The 19,398-nt window shown below is 39.6% G+C and overlaps 1 protein-coding gene across 1 annotated transcript in view; it reads left to right on the forward strand.

The window, feature by feature from the left end:
* TM2D1 (TM2 domain containing 1) overlaps positions 1 to 19,398 on the forward strand; it is a 178,571-nt gene that overhangs the window by 36,896 nt on the left and 122,277 nt on the right. The window contains exons 2-4 of the mRNA XM_069232551.1: positions 401 to 609; positions 1,421 to 1,494; positions 13,987 to 14,095. Of these exons, the coding sequence (XP_069088652.1) occupies positions 458 to 609; positions 1,421 to 1,494; positions 13,987 to 14,095 (335 nt within the window). The 5' untranslated portion in view covers positions 401 to 457. The remainder of the gene's footprint in view (positions 1 to 400; positions 610 to 1,420; positions 1,495 to 13,986; positions 14,096 to 19,398) is intronic.

The raw sequence follows: 19,398 nt of genomic DNA on the forward strand, positions 1-19,398 counted from the left end.
CACAGTTTACTACCTACCTTATTATTATTATTATTAAAGTGGTAGGTTGGATTACGACAAAGTCCAAATCAGTATTTCACAAAATTGCCTGTTAGTACATAGTTTAGTTTGTAAAGTTCTCTATTGGTCACAAAAATACAGGTGACAAGTTGCAATCACTTCCCTTTTGCTACCTTAATTTGTACATCTGGTTTATAAACGTTTTGAATTCAACCTGATTTTCACAGCTTGATAATATAATATCACCATCTCTCAAAGTTGAAGTTCAGGTGATATACATTTTTAATAAAGAAATAATGTGGATCTCTCGTGATGTTAAAGTCAACAGTTTAGTGGCAGTAAGGAGTGTTTATTGACAGCCTATCTTTATTTTAAATTTATTTATTTATTTTTGTTATAGCCATTGCGTCAGACATCTTTGGAATGGCACGTTGTGGCTGACAAACCAGAAGCTGAAATGAGATCGGAGCTGCCTGCATACTTTGTACAGCCCACCATGGCCATCGCCTGGAGGCAGCCAGTGGTAAAAATCTTGTGTTTTTTCTGTTTAATTTTAGCACCTGTTGCAGCCACAGAGTCATTCAAGTGCGAGGAGCTCAGGCTTGGACAATATCCTTCTGGGAGTTTGAGTTCTTGTTCCTCTACTTTAGTTCAGTTATAAATGGTGGTAGTGTTTGCTGGAAGCCAATTAATGTACCAAAAACATGAAATATGAGGGCCCTAATCGGCGCGTAATTAAAAAAAAAAAAAAATCTTGAGGCTTTTTTTTTAACTGCTGAAGGTGACGAATATCAAGGTGATGCTAGTCTTTATTCCATTCATGCTTTTCTTCCATCACTCTAAAAATCCTGTCTCTCACTTCTGCTGGTTTTACTACATCTTTCCTTCTTTTTTTCTGCTTTTCACTTTATTACTGTGTGTCAAAGCCTGACGACGAAAAAAGTCCCAGTACTAAAAAAAAAAAAATTGTGCTGGCGCTTACCACTAATTAAGTACTTGTCCAGATTTTTCACATTGAGAAAATTACCAAATGTTCTCTACTGAAGATTCCTTCAACCTGCTTTTGAAGTCATACTACTCTTTTTATTTTTTATTTTATTTTTTACCCCTTTTACTTAATTAATACAGTGTGTGTGTATGTATGTGTGTGTATATATATGTGTGTGTGTGTGTGTGTGTGTATATATATATATATATATGTGTGTATATGTATATGTGTATATATATATATATATATATATAGCTTAAATGTGCATGTTCCTGTTTCTTTTACTGCATAATTCTGCAGGGGCAGGGCTCCCTGCTGTACTTAAGAGCACTGACACATCTGTGTATGTAAACATATAACAAAACTAAGGAATTATGATATTATAGATATCGAAAAATCAAAGTTGTAATTATTTTCCTTAATTCTTCCAACGTATATTTGCAAAGATCCGGAAATAAGTTATACAACACAAGAACCAGTTAAATGCTCAAATTACACAGCATATGGTAAGCTTTCCGATTTCATATTTTCATTTGTGCCTGAAATTCCAAGTTGTTAAAACTGGATGTTGTATTGTTGTTGTTTTTTTTTTTTTCTCCAATCGAGCATTTGAGCACATCAGAAGTATTTGCGCTGTTCTAGAAATGTGAGAATTTGAAATGTTATTTTTTGGAAACGTATTTTACATTTTAAGTGTATCAAATGCAAACAATAATAGTTTTCTACTGTATGAAAACCCCAGTTACTATTCACATACAGTTCTCACAACCGTACATTAGTAGCAATTCTGTTGGAGAATATATTGAGAGTATCCAACTGAAAAGGAAAATGAGAATTGGGTGATTAATGCTGAGTCATTCTCTGAAGCTAGCTATCCAAGGCGATGAAAGGGATGGGGTGGAAATGGGATTTGGTGGGGGTCCTAGGGGAGAATTGCAGTGCAAATGTATCCATGTGTAAAGGATGGTAGATTGTAGGGAGGAGCGGGCTTGTTGAATGTCATGGTTACAGCTGAGGGTTAGTTATGTCGGTGACAATATGATAAAGAAAACACGAGTCTAAAGTTGATGCAAAAGATTTGTAAGATAATTAAAAAATCCTAACAGGGGAGTTCTCAGTTCACCCAATGCTGACACAGTTATGCAAGCCACATATTAAAATTTGAGCTCCTGCTAAACTACCATATTTTGAGAGCAAATGGTTTGTGAGCAAGTGCAAATAGACAGTTTAACCTCTAGTATGTTTTAACTGTTGGACTTAGAAACACCAGATGAAAACTTCGCTAGTCAAAGTGGGAAACTTAATTGGAGGGAAGAAAGTTCTTAAAGAATGACTGAAATCAGTCTACTGGAAGAGTGGATAAATAATCATGGTGCATACGAACAATATAAAACCTTGTAAAGTACTATATGCTCAGTATCTATTGCCAGGTTGGGTGGCATTGTACCCTTTGTAGAATCGCTTTGAGAGAGAGTGCACTTTAAAACTTGTCTCCACTGGACTAAATTAAAATGGGATTGGAGTATGCAAATCTCAATGGACCCTTTACTATTGATGATAGGGGCAATGGCAGTTTGAACAACCCATTACGATCTTTTATGAGAAGTTGACTGCACACTTACTATGAGAAACTTGATTGTTAATTATGCAGCATTGGAGAATCCTCCACTACCCACTCCTTTCTTCCTTTTTATGGATTAATAATGTAATTCTTTTGTCTCCAATATGTGCAATAAATGTTGTACTGTTTGCAATAAATATTTACTTTAGCTTGTAGGAAGAATTATGTTGTGTAAGTACCACACATAGATGCATGCTTTCATTTATGATGGATTAAATTATGGGGATGTCTTGACAGTGGAGAATCTTTATCTGCTAGAAGGGGTAATCTTTATAGGTACATAAACGTCCAGTCTCCATTTATTTCTCTTTGTAAAAAGAGAGGGAGAGAACAATACAGCTGGGTGGCTTATTATATGTGGTGCTTCATTGCTTCTGTCACTTTTTTATTATCTCCCTTTAAACGAGAATTACATTTAAGGAAGTTACTACCCTAGGCATATCATGTTACTTAAAAGAAAAAGGGTTCCATTACTTTATCCAACTAAGACCCACCAGACTCCCACTTTGCATGCAAGCTGCAGTTGGTGAGTTTATTTGACATGCTAGTGAATGAATTGGAAAGATCACAGAACCCTGTGTTCCTTCTGGTGCCCCTGTGGTTGTTAATAAATTTAATGAAGTTAACAGTGATGTTACTGATAAGTAATATTTTCCACCAGTGGAGCTTTCTTAATATTTATAGAGTACAGTAGCAAACTTTTTGGTTTCTTGGAAGCGGCAGAGCGTTTTAGAATATAAGGAATAGAAAATTAACCAGAATGATCTAATGAGCAATTGAAACCTATATTTCTAGAGGCAAACTGGACTACCTGTGAGTCAACTTTGGACACAAGGAACCTTTTATGGACAAAGTCTCACCCAGCCTTTTTGCCCCTTCCATCATTGCGTATGCGCGTGGCAAAAATGTCTGAGCTGCTCTAATCCATCAATGGACGTTTATACCTTTTTTTTGTTATAATTTTCCAAGTGTTATATAGGGAAAATACTCCACCAAGTCACAAAACCGCTGGGAGGAACCTTTTGTGCAAGGCCAACGTTTTTTAATTGTAAGATACTGCTGTTGAGCGTATCGGGGATTCATGGTGAACAACCTTTTTTGTGTACCTCTAAAAGAGATAAACATTATGCTGTCAATTACTGGTGGACTCAGAACCACGTAGACCAATACATACCTCATTTGGTAAATTACACTGTATCCAATACAGATGGATAAAGTGGCATTAGGAAATAAATGGAAATAAGTCTGTTAACTGGAGATTTAAAAACCTACCTGCTATATGCAGACTGGTAGTTTTTTGTTATGTTTATCTTTTTATATGTTTAATGTATTTTTTTATTTTTATTTTTATTTTTTTCATAGAAGGCTGAATGTTCATGAAAAAGGAATAACAAGTCAAATTTATTAGGGCAGTGAGAATAGTCTTATTACGCTCTGATAAGGCAGCACCAGAAGAAGCCTCTGTCCCCATAGTAACAATTTTGTGTATGAACACATGCGTCCATAACAGTATAAGTAAGGAACAGCTTCTGATATGTAGAAGGAGGAATTAATGAGACATGGGTGAGGGCTTACTGCTGGAGAGAAGCAGTGAATGTAACCAGTGTCACACAAAATATTTTCTTTTTGTTGGAAAGAGAGATAAACAAAACTCTGCTCACAGCTCTGCTACTGATGGGTGAGAAATGCATATTACTTGTAGAGTGTAAAGTGAATTCCTGTCGTTTAGAAGTTTCAAATTGCAAAGCTTCCTAGGTAAGCCCTGAGGAAATATGATTGTCTTAGGACAACTCGTCTGCAAGTGGGTGAAATTAGTTCACTCTAATTACATCTGAAGCATGCTGTAAGCAGAGACTGCTAGTCTAAGTCGTAACTATGCAGATGAGAGAAATTTTAGGTTGTAGCTAAACAGAAGATAGAAAGGAGGAATATAGGTATAGGTTAGGAATCTGAATTCTTTGAGCTCTTCAGTGTTGAGAGAAGAACACAGAGCGATTTATTATTGCAGCCCTTTTTCAACCTTCACCAAGAAAATCCAATATTGCAGTAGTCTTTCAGTTCAGAAAGTAGGTATAGTAACTTGTGCAATCCACCCATCTTAAGATGAGGCATTACTTACAAATGGTGAGCCTGAATTTATATTAAGAAAAAAAAACTGCATTGTCCTAGAAGAAGAAAAGTGCAGCTTTTGGTATTGCCAGAGGGCCATAGAAGTAACCTTTTCTGTCAGTTCTCTTATTGGTAGAGGTGCCCATTTTAGGAGCTCAAAATCTGGCAGGGGGCAGAAGAAAATGTGCACATATGCACTCCCCTTTTTATGTCTGGCCTTGAGACCACTTTAGATGCTCTGTTTAATATAAAAGTACATATATACATACATAGAGATTTGGGTCAGCCATCTTTATCCATTAGTCAGTTCAACAGTCAATCATAATTTGTTTCTGCCCACAGCAGCCTACACAGTGGGAAAATGGATCGTCCTGTTTCAGCCACTGGCTCTTTTGCAGGGTTGTTGATGGCATCTTGTCTGATTAAATGCATAGCTCCTAAAAATAAGTTTATTTCAGTGCCAGTGCTGTTGGATCAATTGTATACTTTACCATTGCCTTTCTTTCCATTTTGTTTTTCCCATCATTGTGTTTAAACTGTGTTAATGTTATCATAGTTCAGACAATTGTACCTTTTTTAATTTGAACCAATAATATTCTTATTTTCCTGTGATGTGCTGTAAAACTGAAACACATTTCTGTCCCTCTTCTATGTACACCTGCTTGTAAATTGTACCCTTACTGTTCTATTAATATTATGTGTTGCGAGTATTTTTAAACTATTTTTGCAAGTATATTATTGGTACTATTTGGCAGTGGTATGTTTTCTTTTATTCCTTTTCTGTGGCATTTGCATGGACTAAAACAATTTGAACCATCCGTTGCATCAGCTTGCCAAGCCAGACCTATTTGTTTTACCAGTTGTTTTTTTTTTTTTTTTTTTTTTTTTTTTTTTTAAATTAAAACAGGAGGCTAGCATTATGCATTAAGTTTTATTTACCGCCTCCAAGCACCAATACTTCAAAATTTCAAACCAAGAACTTTGCAAGACTCCTAGATAACCTTAGAACATTCTGTCTGTAAAACTAAAACTTCACAACATTCTATCTTCTTCCTCTTTTCGCTCTGCTCTCTTCTCTTTGTAACAGTGGAAGATTCTCTTCAATAAGCTGTAGAAAAAATATAGCAATTACATATCTACATAGCCTAAAATGAAAACACTCCTTGAAAATATCAATTTTACAGGCTAAAAATAATTCACATTGATTTATTTTAAATTCTAAAATTCAAAAACTGAAACAGCCCCTTTCATTCCCTATAATTTCCACCTACTAAAGCGGGAAGGGTGGGAGGGATAATCCTAGCCCCTTGTCTTTACTAAAATCCTGATTCTCTTGTCACTAAAGCTATGAGAATCAAATTTTTTTGGCAAGGCTGGGACTGGCATGATCCATGTTCAAAGCCTCTAAAAGGAACAGTCAAAACATGCACAACATATTTAAAATAAAAAACCCCGCATTTGATCAATCTGCTACCTTCATCACCTCTTCCAACCTTCCTCCTGCCGAATAGACCTTAGAAGCCATAGACTCTCTTACAGAATGAGATTTAAACCTGTTTATGTCAAGACCAGATTATTTTATCGTCGTTCACCCATCTTGCAATAGTATTAACATTTCAGTATGGCTTTACATAAGAAATCAGTAATTGAGTGGCACCAACATCATTCTAGACTCATACTCTGAGCATTCTACAACACAAAACTTAGGATACGCCTCAGTTTTTGGATAAAAAGAAAATTTGTTCTGATATCATCTTTGTTATCTTCCAAATCTCAAAAAACACCCTGTATGGTTGGTAAAATCTACTGGAAGTATCTAAAGCTTCAACCACTGAAACCTGTATAAAAGAAACCAGACAAAGTAAAATTGCTAAGTTCTCTTAAGGTTGAATACCAAACTTTTTCAATACCAAATTGATATCCCAAACACTTTCATAACAGAATTCAGGAGGTCTGTTTAGTCAATTCCCTTTCAAAACTCAACATATCACAGGGCTTTTAACAAACAATAAACCATTGATCAAAGAATGACCTGCCACTCTGGCGGACCTGCAACAACTAACATGTCTGTAAGAAAAACCTTTTAAAACAATTCTGCTAAACATTTGCAGCCTCCACTTCATCAGCTTCCACAAGATCCACATCCCTTCCCAAGCACCAACATACCCAGACATTCCATGTGTCTTAACCACCCCCCCCCCCCCCCCCTAACCACTCTATCTTGTTCCTAGCGCCCATGACTCATGGTGTAACTCGGAAGCTTCTCCTGAAAGACCTTCACTAGCAGCCATGTGTATGTGTTTTTTTTTATTTTTATTTTTTATTTTGGGCGCACGACTTTTTTTCTTTCTGCTCACTACTTTTTTCAATCCGCTCTCTTGTCTCATTATGTTCCTCTGAATTTGTTTCACATTTCTTTACACAACTTCATTCACCCCCCCCCCCCGTTTAATTTGAACAGTTTGCTGTAAGCACTCCTCCTGTGGGCTGTTGCTCATATATGCTTCACTTTCACAGTTGCCTTCTCAAAGCTGCAAGCTTGGCAGCAAGGGGGCTGAGAAAAAAGCAAATACAGAGAGATCATGCCACAGCGATGTCCCTCCACCCTCCCGTCCTGCTGGTTCTCACGCATTCACACCCTCATCCATAATTGATGCCTGCTTTGGGCAGATGGTTTGGGGCGGGGACTAGAGCATCTGCTAAGTTTATAGAGGACGTCACAACGTACAGGCTGTTGCCCACATGTAGCATAAAAGAAAGTTAAACTGGCAATCTGTTCGTGTTTCCATGGAGATGGATTTAGTATCCAAATCAGCGATATCACAGAAAACGTTAGATTAACAGCCAATCAGATACTATGACGGAAGATAAATTTAGATGTACGGGATACATACAACCAATTCTCTATTTTGATGCATGGCTGAGTCACTGAAACAAATTAATCTGTGAGGGTTAAACTCGAGAACCAATGTGGTTTAGAAACAATATAGTTCTTTTGGAAAATGTATATCCCTGCTCTTGGGACCTCTGCACAATTGGACAGATCTAATGACTCCTCTGAAAGCTCACCCACGCAAGGTGAAGCAAACCTTACCCCTGCGGTGCCTTGGGATAGGCAGACAGAAGCAGCAGCACTCCGAGCGTTCTGCTGCTACAAGATACACCTGTCACTCTCCTACCAGGGACACCTAAGCAGGGTATCGCTAAAGCACTGACTTGGTTTGATTTGTGTACCTGCCCTCTGCACCGACTGCCCCAAGGTGATCTCACCAAATCATTATGTTGCAGTAGGTATTTAATTTTCTTTTTCACTTGTTTGTCTTGTGTCACAGCGAGATCATTGGCTACAGCAGTCACCTTGTTTATCAATGTTGTTTTATTAGTTTTAGTTTTCTTTATCCCCACCCTCCTTCCACTTTAGTTGTTTTTAATCCCACCCCATCCCATCTCTGTTATATTAAAATCTTTGTTTTAGGGCAGTTTACTTCATCCCCGCCCTTCTCCCACTGTCTGTTGTTTTTAAACACCCCTGCCTATTCATTCCCCACCATGGCCTACCATCACAGTACTTGTGCAGCCTCCTTCCCTCCCTTCCTTTCTGAGCCCTCCACTATCTGCTTCTAAAAATTTGCTGATTGGCTCAGCTTTCGGATTGCGGGAGCTCAGATTTTCAGAGAATGAATCATGATTACCAGCCCCCTTATTGGCATCCAGGCCCTCCCACCCCATTGATCACACACAGCAGCACTTCCACCGCATCCTGCCATCTTCACATATGAATGCACTTTCAGATAGGTGAGTTCAGAAAGCAGTTGTACAAAAATAACACTTTAAATAAGTTCTTTGCAATGCAGTGCTCTAATGTGCCTGTTGGTGTCAAAGCTTCCAAGTTAAAGAACAGTAGGTGTTGGAGCACCCAGGATTATCCCCTACATGGCTAAATACTTACAAGGTCCCAAAGGTGAGACGTATTAGCTATGCCAATGCTTGTCTTTTTTTACTATCCACGCATAAACTCAAGGAAAATAGTGTAAATGGAAGGGAAAAACGTGAAGACATTTTCTGACCTTAGATTGGTCTGCGGCAAGAACTAGAATGTTGTAGGGCATGTCACCACCCTCACTATGTTTTTTGTTTTCTTTTTTTCTAATATTAAGAGTCAAGACATATATGTACATAAAATATAAAAGATCAGTTAAGCAATGTTATTTATTATTTTTAAAAAAATCCAATATCACCAAATGATTAGAAAATCGTAACCACGTTCCTTGTTAAACCTGCTGCCGGTCAAGTAAAGCGTAGTATTATCACATAGTATACAGACCCTTTATTCACGATAGATATTACAAAGTATGAATTCTACAACTCTGTTCCGGCAGTGTCTGACTATTGTTTCCATCTTGGCCAGAACCTGTGATATTTGGCTGGACAGCTTCTTGCCCAATGCACCACCTCCACTGCAGCAGATTATCAGTCCATTTCCCAGCCACTCACTTAATGATGGAGGGGTCAGCACTTCTCCATTTCCTTACAATATCTTGGTTTACTGTCAGGAGGAACAATCCAGCCATCCAGCTTGGGTTCAAGAGGAATAGCATGGTTTACCAGACCCCTAAGTATGCATCCTCTCTAGAATCATGTGATAACCTGGCGCCCCCAAATTATATGCAAAAACGAAATGTATGCATTACCACACACTTGGGGCCGAAGGGGCTCTTCCCATTCGACACAGCCTATGTGAGTAATAATACTGTCTGTGCAGGTATTTAAATTGTATGAGTTGAAGACTAGAGGAAATGGGCCATCCTCTCTCCCGTTCATTGCTTGTCTTTTCACCTTTCCTTAAGGTTTAGGAATGGGTCAGGTGAGTTTATTATGAGTGACCTGTAAATTCTGGAGAAGCCTTTCTTCTCAGTTTGCGCTATTATTTTAACCTTTAGAGAATTCATTTCTGGCACTGTCTCTAGGTCAGTCACAGGGGAAATTAGTACATGGTGAATTTAGAGATACTGGATGGCAAACTCTGTTGTCATTTGTTTAAAATATTTAAAATGCGACTCATACTTCACCAAGTCTGGAAGTACCAGTGTGGATGTCATGTCTCGCAACCTAGTCACCTGCCCAAGCAATATTTCATGCAGGGGCTTTGGGGGCCGGGGGGTGGGAGGGCTGAGGGGGTGGATGTCCTCTTTTAAATCCTTGCCACTCCAGCCAGTGTGTTTCGGACTTTGTTGTTTGACAGCATTGCACTGGGGACAAGGGACCATATATTAAGGAGTACAGGTCGAATGATTCTAGCATGTGAAGTTCAAGGCACAAAGCATTTTACTACCTCTTGCAGAAGTCCTTCCTTGTTTGAGCAGGTATTTCTTTTTCCGGTTGGGTTTCTACTTTGGAGATATAAACCATTTCAGAAGCTGATTTTAATCAAATACTCTTCTTCAGTTATGGAATTACATCTCACTACAGCTCTGTGTATCTTTATAAGGACAGTTTCGGGAATTGAATCCTTCAAAATAAGAAGTGGCAGTAAGAACCATGAGAAACTGGGATTTAAATGCACAGTGAAGTCATACAACTCCACCACTTTGGCTAGGAGGAAAACCACTATTGTGAAGTAAGCATACAAGTGCCATCATTGACCTAGTTTACTGAATCCCAAACTACATGATCACTTAAAAATATTGAAGGTGATGCCTCCAGGTAGCCATAGTGTCACCCAGAACATAACATATGTGAAAGGTGATAATTTCTCCTTAAGTTGTCACAACTAGGAGGAGAGCCCCACCTTTGGCAGTCTGTGTGGTTCTTTGGCTCATGTAAATTGCGTTGGTGATAATACCCCTCAATATCCGGAGAAGTTGCACAAGGGAACAACAAAGAGAAGATGCACAGGGAATAATCCAAATCTGCTGATAACAATCAGGGGCAAGAATGTGTGGCAAGGGAATACTGAGCATGACTAAAAATCATAAAACTAAATAGGCTGCGACATATCTACCCTTCCCAAGTGATGCCTTTTATATGCCAAAAACAGAAACCGACCCTGGAGTAATAATCACTTTGCCACATCCTGGAGAAACCACAATTTTGGATTGGATACTTTAAATAGTCAAGCTCCGACTTTCACAGTGAACTCGGGGTGTCCATGATACTAAGAAGCCCTTGGTTGGTATTCAACATGCCATGTGGTTATTTAGATGCCTGGAGCTGTGCCATCTGCTACCCAGGAGGATTGCTTGTCACCTCTCTCAGAGGCACCTAAAAAACGCCAACAGACAGAAGGGCCTGCTCAGACTATGACCCGGTTAACAGCTGTGCTGTAGTGAACAGAAGCATTTCTACACATTTGAAAACTATACAAAGTTCAGTGGGTTCTTTTCTTTGGTTAACTATGGGCATGAACGAGACACCTTTCTGGAACAACATCCTTCATGGTATGATCGATAGAGTAAGTCTTGCTAGAAGCCGCAACTGATTTCTTGAATATAATCTTTTGTCAATTAGATTTAGTCCCATATAGGGGCATCCGGCCAATAGGTAGGAAAAGGTAGGGAAAATTCCTGTTTAATATTTGAAGAAATGTTCAAAAAGACAAATCTCACAAATCTGAGTAGGAAACTGCAAGCAAGGAGTTTGGAGTCCAACAAGAAATAACTGCTGGGAATCAGGAGAAAAATTGTAGCAACTTGAAGATGAATACCATTAAAAAAAATAAAAAATAAAAAACAAAATGCATAGCAACGCACCTTCCTTTGACCCAGCTTCTTTACATAATTTCAACTCGAAGTTATGTAGGTGGAACTTAGTAAGAGCCATCTTGGATTGTAATACTTCAGTCAGTAGTATTGAAGTAATGACCATTTGGGAAAAAGCAGGTCTGGTCACTCACCAAAACGTTTGACAAAGGAGAACATATAGGGGGAGGTGAATGGTCTCACTATCCAGGGAAAAATTGGAAGGGTGCCTCAGCCATCCTCTGCTGCCTGCACACTACAATTAACACACACTGCATCATCCTACTCAAGTCTCTATAGGCCATGGCGCATAGACGTCTCTGCTGCTTCCCAGGGAAATCATTGGACATAACACAACACGTGGAGCAACAAGAACTAGGATTCAGTGGCTGATGAGGGGTATTCTGATGTCATTGTATCAAACTTTCCTTCTTAGGTGGAAGTACATCCACGTTAAAGCACTTTTCCCCTTCTCCATTATCAAATACTGAGGTAGCATTAAAATGACGTTGTATTTACCTCTCAAAGTTGAGGGTCATAACGGGGGAGGGGGAAGTTCAAGTTTTTCAATTAACTTTATTTTTCGCCCTGCTATGCAAAGGAAATGTGCTTGGAGTGCCTAGATACTGTACCCAGTGTCACACAATCTCCCTTTCACATCAGAGTTTCATATTCGGGCACAGGAGGAGTGGTCTTACTGGGGAACTCTATTGCCTATGAGTGACAGGCACAGTGGTACTCATTCTGAAGTCTTGTGAAATAAAGTTTGAGCAGTTTGTTTTGTCTAGGAAGGTGCACGCTTTAATTTCAGTTTTTTTGGGAGATACCCAGTGCTAAAAGAAAGACTGGTGTGTGACCACTGCAGCCTCAAAGTCTCTTTATGTCACAATGTCATTACTTACTGTAAAGAATAATTTATCTTTATTGAAATAAAAATAATCTGGATTGACTGGACTGTCGCCTCTCTGTCCCACAGTTTCTCTTGTACAGGCATAGATTGTATTGTCTGAATCGGTTGTTACTGTTTAGCCCCTGAGTGGGTTGTCTCGGTAAGGAATGTATTCAAAGAAAAAGGCAAATCAAACAAAGTGAGTAAAGGCCACTGGTGTTTTTTTTTTTTGTTTGTTTTTTTTTCGTTTTTTTTTTTCGTTTCTCCCTAAATAAGTGAGACAGGCCTATACGATGCACAGCACTATGCAAGTCTTTGAGATAACCATTTTTCTGTCCGTAATAGGGCAAAGTTGGTCAGTCTGTCCTGGCGGGTATGGAGTATCATGAATAATTGGAACAGTTGGACGTTGTGGTCCACGGCTTTCCCCAATTGGAGCAACCCATTTACTTGAGTGCACCCTCAACCATATCCCTTGTGCTTGGGAAAGTTTCCTAAGCAGTACCTGGCAGAAGAAGTCAGGCATACCCAGGTGCATTTCCTTTCTACTGTAAGCGAAAAATACATTTTGAAAGAATTCTGCTACATTATTCGCAAAGCACTTGTCTGTAGTTACAGGCACATTACTCCCTGGCTGCCTCTGACTTAATACAGGCCTGGTTCCAAAAAGCATTCATATGCCATGTACCTCTAGGACCTTGGGGTCCCTGCTCTGTACTGCAGCTGGGGAAAATAAGTCTAGTTTAAAATATCTGACCATACTTCTGTTTTCTATATATCTCTGTTCTTCCTCCTTTGTACCTCTTTGTTTTGGTAACGCTTTGCGTCCCTATACCCAACTCCACAGTGTGCCCAAATGTTCTTTTGTTTGTTTCAGATGCACACAGACATTGGAATGGTCTCTATAATTAGTTTCTGAAATACTTTACTTTCGCTTTCTGAATGTTGTTTTTTCTAGTTCCCTTCTTTTCACTTACAAACATTCTGAACTGTTTGCTGTGTACCTTATGTCTTCAAACTATTCCCTTCATATGAAGCACTTTGGCAAAATTGGCTTATTACTCTGTCGTTGGTTACCCTACACCCAATTCAATTATTGTTACTCATGATCAAGCATGTTTGGCTTTTTTTCTCTTACTCTTTGATTACATGCCCATATCACCCAAGGCGTCTTTTTAGGAGGGAGCCCCAGTTGGCATCCTAAGAATTTAGCTAGCAGAACCTGCGCTAAAAGTGTGCCTTTCTTTAAGTTCAGTATCGTGGAACATTTTTAGAAACCACCCCTGTCCAAAAATCTCTCTAACTTCAGAGTGCTTTACCATGCCATGATTGTATGTTGGGGTTGTGGAATCTCTCTGCTTGGGAAATCCTTATACTCACATCTCTTAATTTGTTCTCAAGCTTCTTCCTGTATTATGAATTTATACAAATGAGATATTTTGAGACATGTACTATTTTTGCCTGTCTAGTCTTGATTTATTTATGATTAGTACACTAGCCACATCATTTTTCTTCAGCCATTTTTACAGATTTTTTTAATTTCACGAAAACGTTGCCAGCATTTTTCATATTGCACAATTAAGTTTTGTGTGACTTTACAGAAGTATGCCGTTCTCAAATTGTCTAACTTCTATGCTTTTAGCTCCATGTTATCCAGCTCCGAATATTACTTGTAAGGATCCAAATGGCAACGAGACACGTTTCACGGGGAAAGAAATTGGATTTTACAGGCCCATACCATGCCGTAACGTGTAAGTACAGCATTGTTTGATACAGGGATGCCTATGTGTATTATGGGTGTATATTCTCTTTAATTACAATTTGGAATGTAAAGCTGTTTGACTCTTCATGACTTCTTTGACGTAAGTGGTATTTTAAACATTTGTGGTGAGAAGGAAAACTTTAGCTTTGTCACTTTAATGCTTTTGTTTTTTTTTACAGTATTTTTGGAAAAAATTAACCCCTTCGCAGCCAGGCCGTTCTCCCTCCAGTGCCAAGCCTGGTTTTTTTGCTGTTTGGGGCAGTTTGCACTTCGCAACTTTTTGTCCACATAAGCTACCCACGCCAAATTTGTGTCCTTTTTTCCAACATCCTAGGGATTCTAGAGGTACCCAGACTTTGTGGGTTCCCATGAAGGAGACTAAGAAATTAGCCAAATACAGCGAAAATGTCCTTTTTTTAAAAAAACAAATGGGGAAAAAAGGACTGCAGAAGAAGGCTTGTGTTTTTTTTGCCCTGAAAATGTCATCAACAAAAGGTTTACAGTGCTAAAATCACCATCTTCCCAGCTTTCAGGAACAGGCAGACTTGAATCAGAAATTTTTCAACACAATTTTGGTATTTTACGGGGACATAACCCATTTCAATATATATATATTTTTTTTTGTGCTTTCAGCCTCCTTCCACTTAGTGACAGAAATGGGTGTGAAACCAATGCTGAATCCCAGAAAGCTAAACATTTCTGAAAAGTAGACAAAATTCTGAATTCAGCAAGGGGACATTTGTGTAGATCCTACAAGGGTTTCCTACAGAAAATAACAGCTGAAATGAAAAAAATATTGAAATGGAGGTGAAAAAAACCCAGCCATTTTTCCCTTTTCCTCTAACTTTTTCATGTGATGTCAGATTTTTTAAAGCAATATACCGTTACGTCTGCTGGACTCTTCTGGTTGCGGGGATATATAGGGCTTGTAGGTTCATCAAGAGCCCTAGGCACCCAGAGCCAATAAAGGAGCTACACCGTGCAATGGGTTTTCATTCTGTACTGGGTATACAGCAATTCATTTCCTGAAATATAAAGAGTGAAGAATAGGTATCCAGAAAATCTTTGTATTTCCAAAATGGGTACAAGATAAGGTGTTGAGAAGCAGTGGATATTTGCATATCTCGGAATTCCGGGGTGCCCATACTAGTCTTTTTTTTACACACTTTCTTACATTTGGAAGGAAAAAATGTAGTGAGACACCAGGGGCAATAACACCTGGTTTGCTATTCTGTGTTACCCCAAGTCTCCTGATAAAAATGGTACCTCACTTGCGTGGGTAGGCCTAATGCTTGCGACAGGAAACGCAACATGGACACATCACATTTTTACATTGAAATCTGATGTGTTTTTTTTAAAAGGTCATAGCTGTAGATTTTGGCCTCCAACTCAGCCGGCACCTAGGAAAACCTACCAAACCTGCGCATTTTTGAAAACTAGACGCCTATTGGAATCCAAGATGGGGTGACTTGTGGGGCTCTCACCACGTTTCCTTACCCAGAATCCTTTGTAAACTTCAAAATTTGGCCCCCAAAAAATATTTTTCCTCACATTTTGGTGACAGAAGTTCTGGAATCTGAGAGGATCCACAAATTTTCTTCCACCCACCGTTCCCCCAAGTCACCCAATAAAAAATGGTATCTCACTTGTGTGGGTAGGCCTAGTGCCCACAAAAGGAAATGCCCCCAAACACTATCTGGACACATCAAAATTATCAAATACAAAACTCTCTGTTTTTGCGGAGGGGGCACCTGTGTTTTTGGTTGGGCTCAGCAGCCATCTAGGGAAACCTACCAAACCCAGACATTTCTGAAAACTAGACCCCTGAGGGAGTCCAGGGTGGTGTGACTTGCGTGGATCCCCCAATGTTTCCTTACCCAGAATCCTCAGCAGACCTCAAATTTAGCTTAAAAAATCAAAATTTTCCCACATTTCTGTGTGGGATCACTTCACGGGGACCAATTTCCTACCACCCAATGTTCCCCTCAGTCTCCCCGTTAACATTATACCTCACTTGTGTAGGTGGGCCAAGTGCCTGTGACTGGGAAGAGCCAAAAACATGACGAAATTGAGGGAGACCCAAAGCGGAACCAAAAGGGCAGCTTGGAAAAAAAAAAAACATTTTTAGGCTGACAAGTGCAGCCGAATTTTTATTGGTATAGATGAGATAATGCTGGGTGGTAGGAATTTTGTGGATTCCTGCAGATTCCGGAAGGTTCCATCACAAAAAGTTGGGAAAAATATGTGATTTCCAGCAAATTTGGAGGATTGTAGGGCATTGTGGGTAAGAAAATGGTGCGGGTGCATGTGAAGCACACCACCCTGGAATCACCCAGATGTTAAGTTTTCAGATGAGTCTAGGTCTTGTGGATTTTCCTACATGGCAGCGTCCCAAAGTTAAAAAAGTGCAGCTCTCACCATTCCAAGTAGGACGATTTTGAGATTTAGCCAAGCTCTAATGTCCCAAATGTAAATCCAAAACCCAAAATAATCAAATGTCCTCTTGTGCGATAAGATGTTTTAGTGTGTGGGGGAGCTGAAAGACTGTTACCCCCTTCATTTGGGGTGGGGACATAACCAGGCCCATACTGGTTGGTAGCCACCACCTAACTTATTTATTTATTTTCTTTTTTTTTAAATTCCCTGGCATCTAGTTGACTTTCTGCATTTCACCCCGTGTGGATCAGGGGTAATTGTCCCATCTGCCAACTAGTGGGCAGAACAAATTTGTCCCCATTTTCTGGGGTGGGGGTATGGCCATAACCCTACCCTCTTATTTTGGAGAAAAAAATCTTCCCTGGCCTTTCAAAAATAGGTCTAACTGCCTCCCCCCGCCCCCTCCTCCTCAAGGGGAGCAAACCTTGCCTAAGGGGTCGCTCCCCTTGCGTGAAATTGGCACAAAAAAAGTCCCTGGTGCCAAGTGGTTTCTGGCCGCCTTGGGGGCAGATCAGCCTATTTTTATTAGGCCGATCTAAATAACCTAAAATAAATTTTCCCCCCCAGAGGAACGTCCAGTGCCTAAAGGGTCGCTCCCCACATATAAAAAAAAAAAAAAAACTGCTGTCTAATTACAATAGGCTGATCTGCCCCCAAGGGCAAGCAAATTACCCCCCTCTCTTCATTTCCCTCCCCCCCCCCCTCCCCAGGGGAGCAACCCTTGCCTAAGGAGTCGCTCTGCTCAACTGAAACTGACAAAAAAAAATCTCTGTCCAAGGCCTAATAAAAATAGGCCGATCTGCCTCCAAGGGGGGCAGAAATGGCCTAAATACAGTTTGCCCGCCAGGGTAGCGACTCTTGCCTTAGGGGTCGCTCCCCTTGAAATCTGATGTTGATGTCATCTAGGCAAATAGTTTTTACATTTGTCTTAGCTGCCTCATCTCTTTATCTACCAACATGGAATGTGATCTCCTGTTCCACATGGTATTCCAACAAGAGATTTGCCTTAGCTGTAGTGGATTTGCATGCTTTTTGGCATTGTTGGGTGGTGAAGAAGGTCTGTCCTTCAGGTTTTACCCATTCTTTAGCTTAATGAACAGAACCTTCTTTACGAAGGATCAAAGATCAATGTTTCTGACACTGGTGGTGATATTTGGAGAATGACACTTAACAAAGGAAACCAATAAAAATGACTCACTCTTATGTAAATTTAAAAGTTTCATCATGTGCATCTTGGTTACTCTTCCTTTCCAAATAAATGCTTAAGAAAAGCGTACCCCAGATGTTTAGCCTCCGGGTTGCCCAATCTGTGACCATCTCCATGTTCAGATGCTAGGTTAGATTGCCAAAACATGGGAACAAATGGAAGACTTAAAAACAAGAGAATTAAAATAAAAGGTTTTATTTTTATAGAACTGCCAACTCTTATTTTGGATCCATCACCACTTTAACTGAGATCTAGCCAACATTGTCATTGAAGCATACAAATATCAATAGATTCTTTAAGATATAGCAAGAAACGGAGCTGGAGTTATATGCAAATAACCTTGGGAAACAACAAAAGGAGCAGGTGAAGGAAGAAGCTAGGAGTCCAATCGGTTGTTAATAGTTTGGAATGCAAAGCACTAGATGGTCACAGTTACTAGTCCACCGGTGACGGATATCCCGTCCACCGAAATATAAATCCCATAGGCTATAATGGGATTTATTTGTTGGCGGATGGGATATCCGTCACCGTTGTTACAGAGTAACCCGTCCACCGAGATCTAAATCAGGCCCTTAATCTTGACTATGCTAATGCAATCTTTTATAACTCCTTACCTGACGAAGCTTTTTGAAAGCAATAATATTGGCTTGCTCTAGGTATTTGTGGAAGATCAAACTCATTGACCAACATCAAATAGGCTTTTACCCAGGAAGGGGAGGACTCCATCTGTTCTGCTAGATGCTGACCACAACCATGACTTTACGATGATACCGGGTGTCAATCACATGATACTGTTTGATTTGTGACCTTTGACACATTCAGCCGTAAGGTGGTCCTGCTTTACTTCATGACTTGAGATTAGATGTGCTTGTTTACTGTTGGTTTAGTGTTTATTGATGATAAATAGAAACTATATTGTTTAGGTGGGCACATTAGATGATATATATATGTGTGTGTGTGTGCGCATTCCAGATTAAAAAAAAAAAAAAAAAACACATACAAACAATGCTTTACATACAATAAGTCCATTGCAAAGCACATTACCAAAGAAACCAGGTAAATGCACGTAGAATCTAGGACACAACAATTCTACCTCAATAATGCATCTCATGAACTGCTTCAGCAGGGATGTCGAGGCGTTACACTATCTTTGTAGTGCAGATGATGAGAACGAATCAACAACCAAGCTTGAATAGAAAATGTTTTTGGTGACGACACCAGAAACCTTTCCTTGTGAAAAAAAATCAAAGTCTAGGCGCAAAGGCAAAATCTACCTTGCCTGCCTATATATATATATATATATATTTTTTTAATTTACTGTAACACGAGTGTGCTGACGTCAGCAAAGAAAGTGAACGTAGATGGTGCAAATGTTGCACTATGCTTTCACTTTTGATCGGTGACGGGGAATACACAACCCTGCCCATGAGCACCAAACTATTTGGTAGAGGTAGTGGTGGCAGAGGGACAATGTTTCCTTCCAGTGCTGTCTCTCTAGTGGATCCTTCTTGAGAATCACTGTGAGAAGGTGTTCCCCAAAGAGGGATTTGCCTGCTTGACCCCTGGGATTACTGTTTGAGGGTTGGATTCACTCCCATTACCCCGTCCCTCGCCCTTCCTCCCACCCTCGATTCCATGCTCGCCCCATT

This window comes from Pleurodeles waltl, chromosome 4_2 (genome assembly GCF_031143425.1).
Source record: "Pleurodeles waltl isolate 20211129_DDA chromosome 4_2, aPleWal1.hap1.20221129, whole genome shotgun sequence".
Classification (NCBI taxonomy): domain Eukaryota; kingdom Metazoa; phylum Chordata; class Amphibia; order Caudata; family Salamandridae; genus Pleurodeles; species Pleurodeles waltl.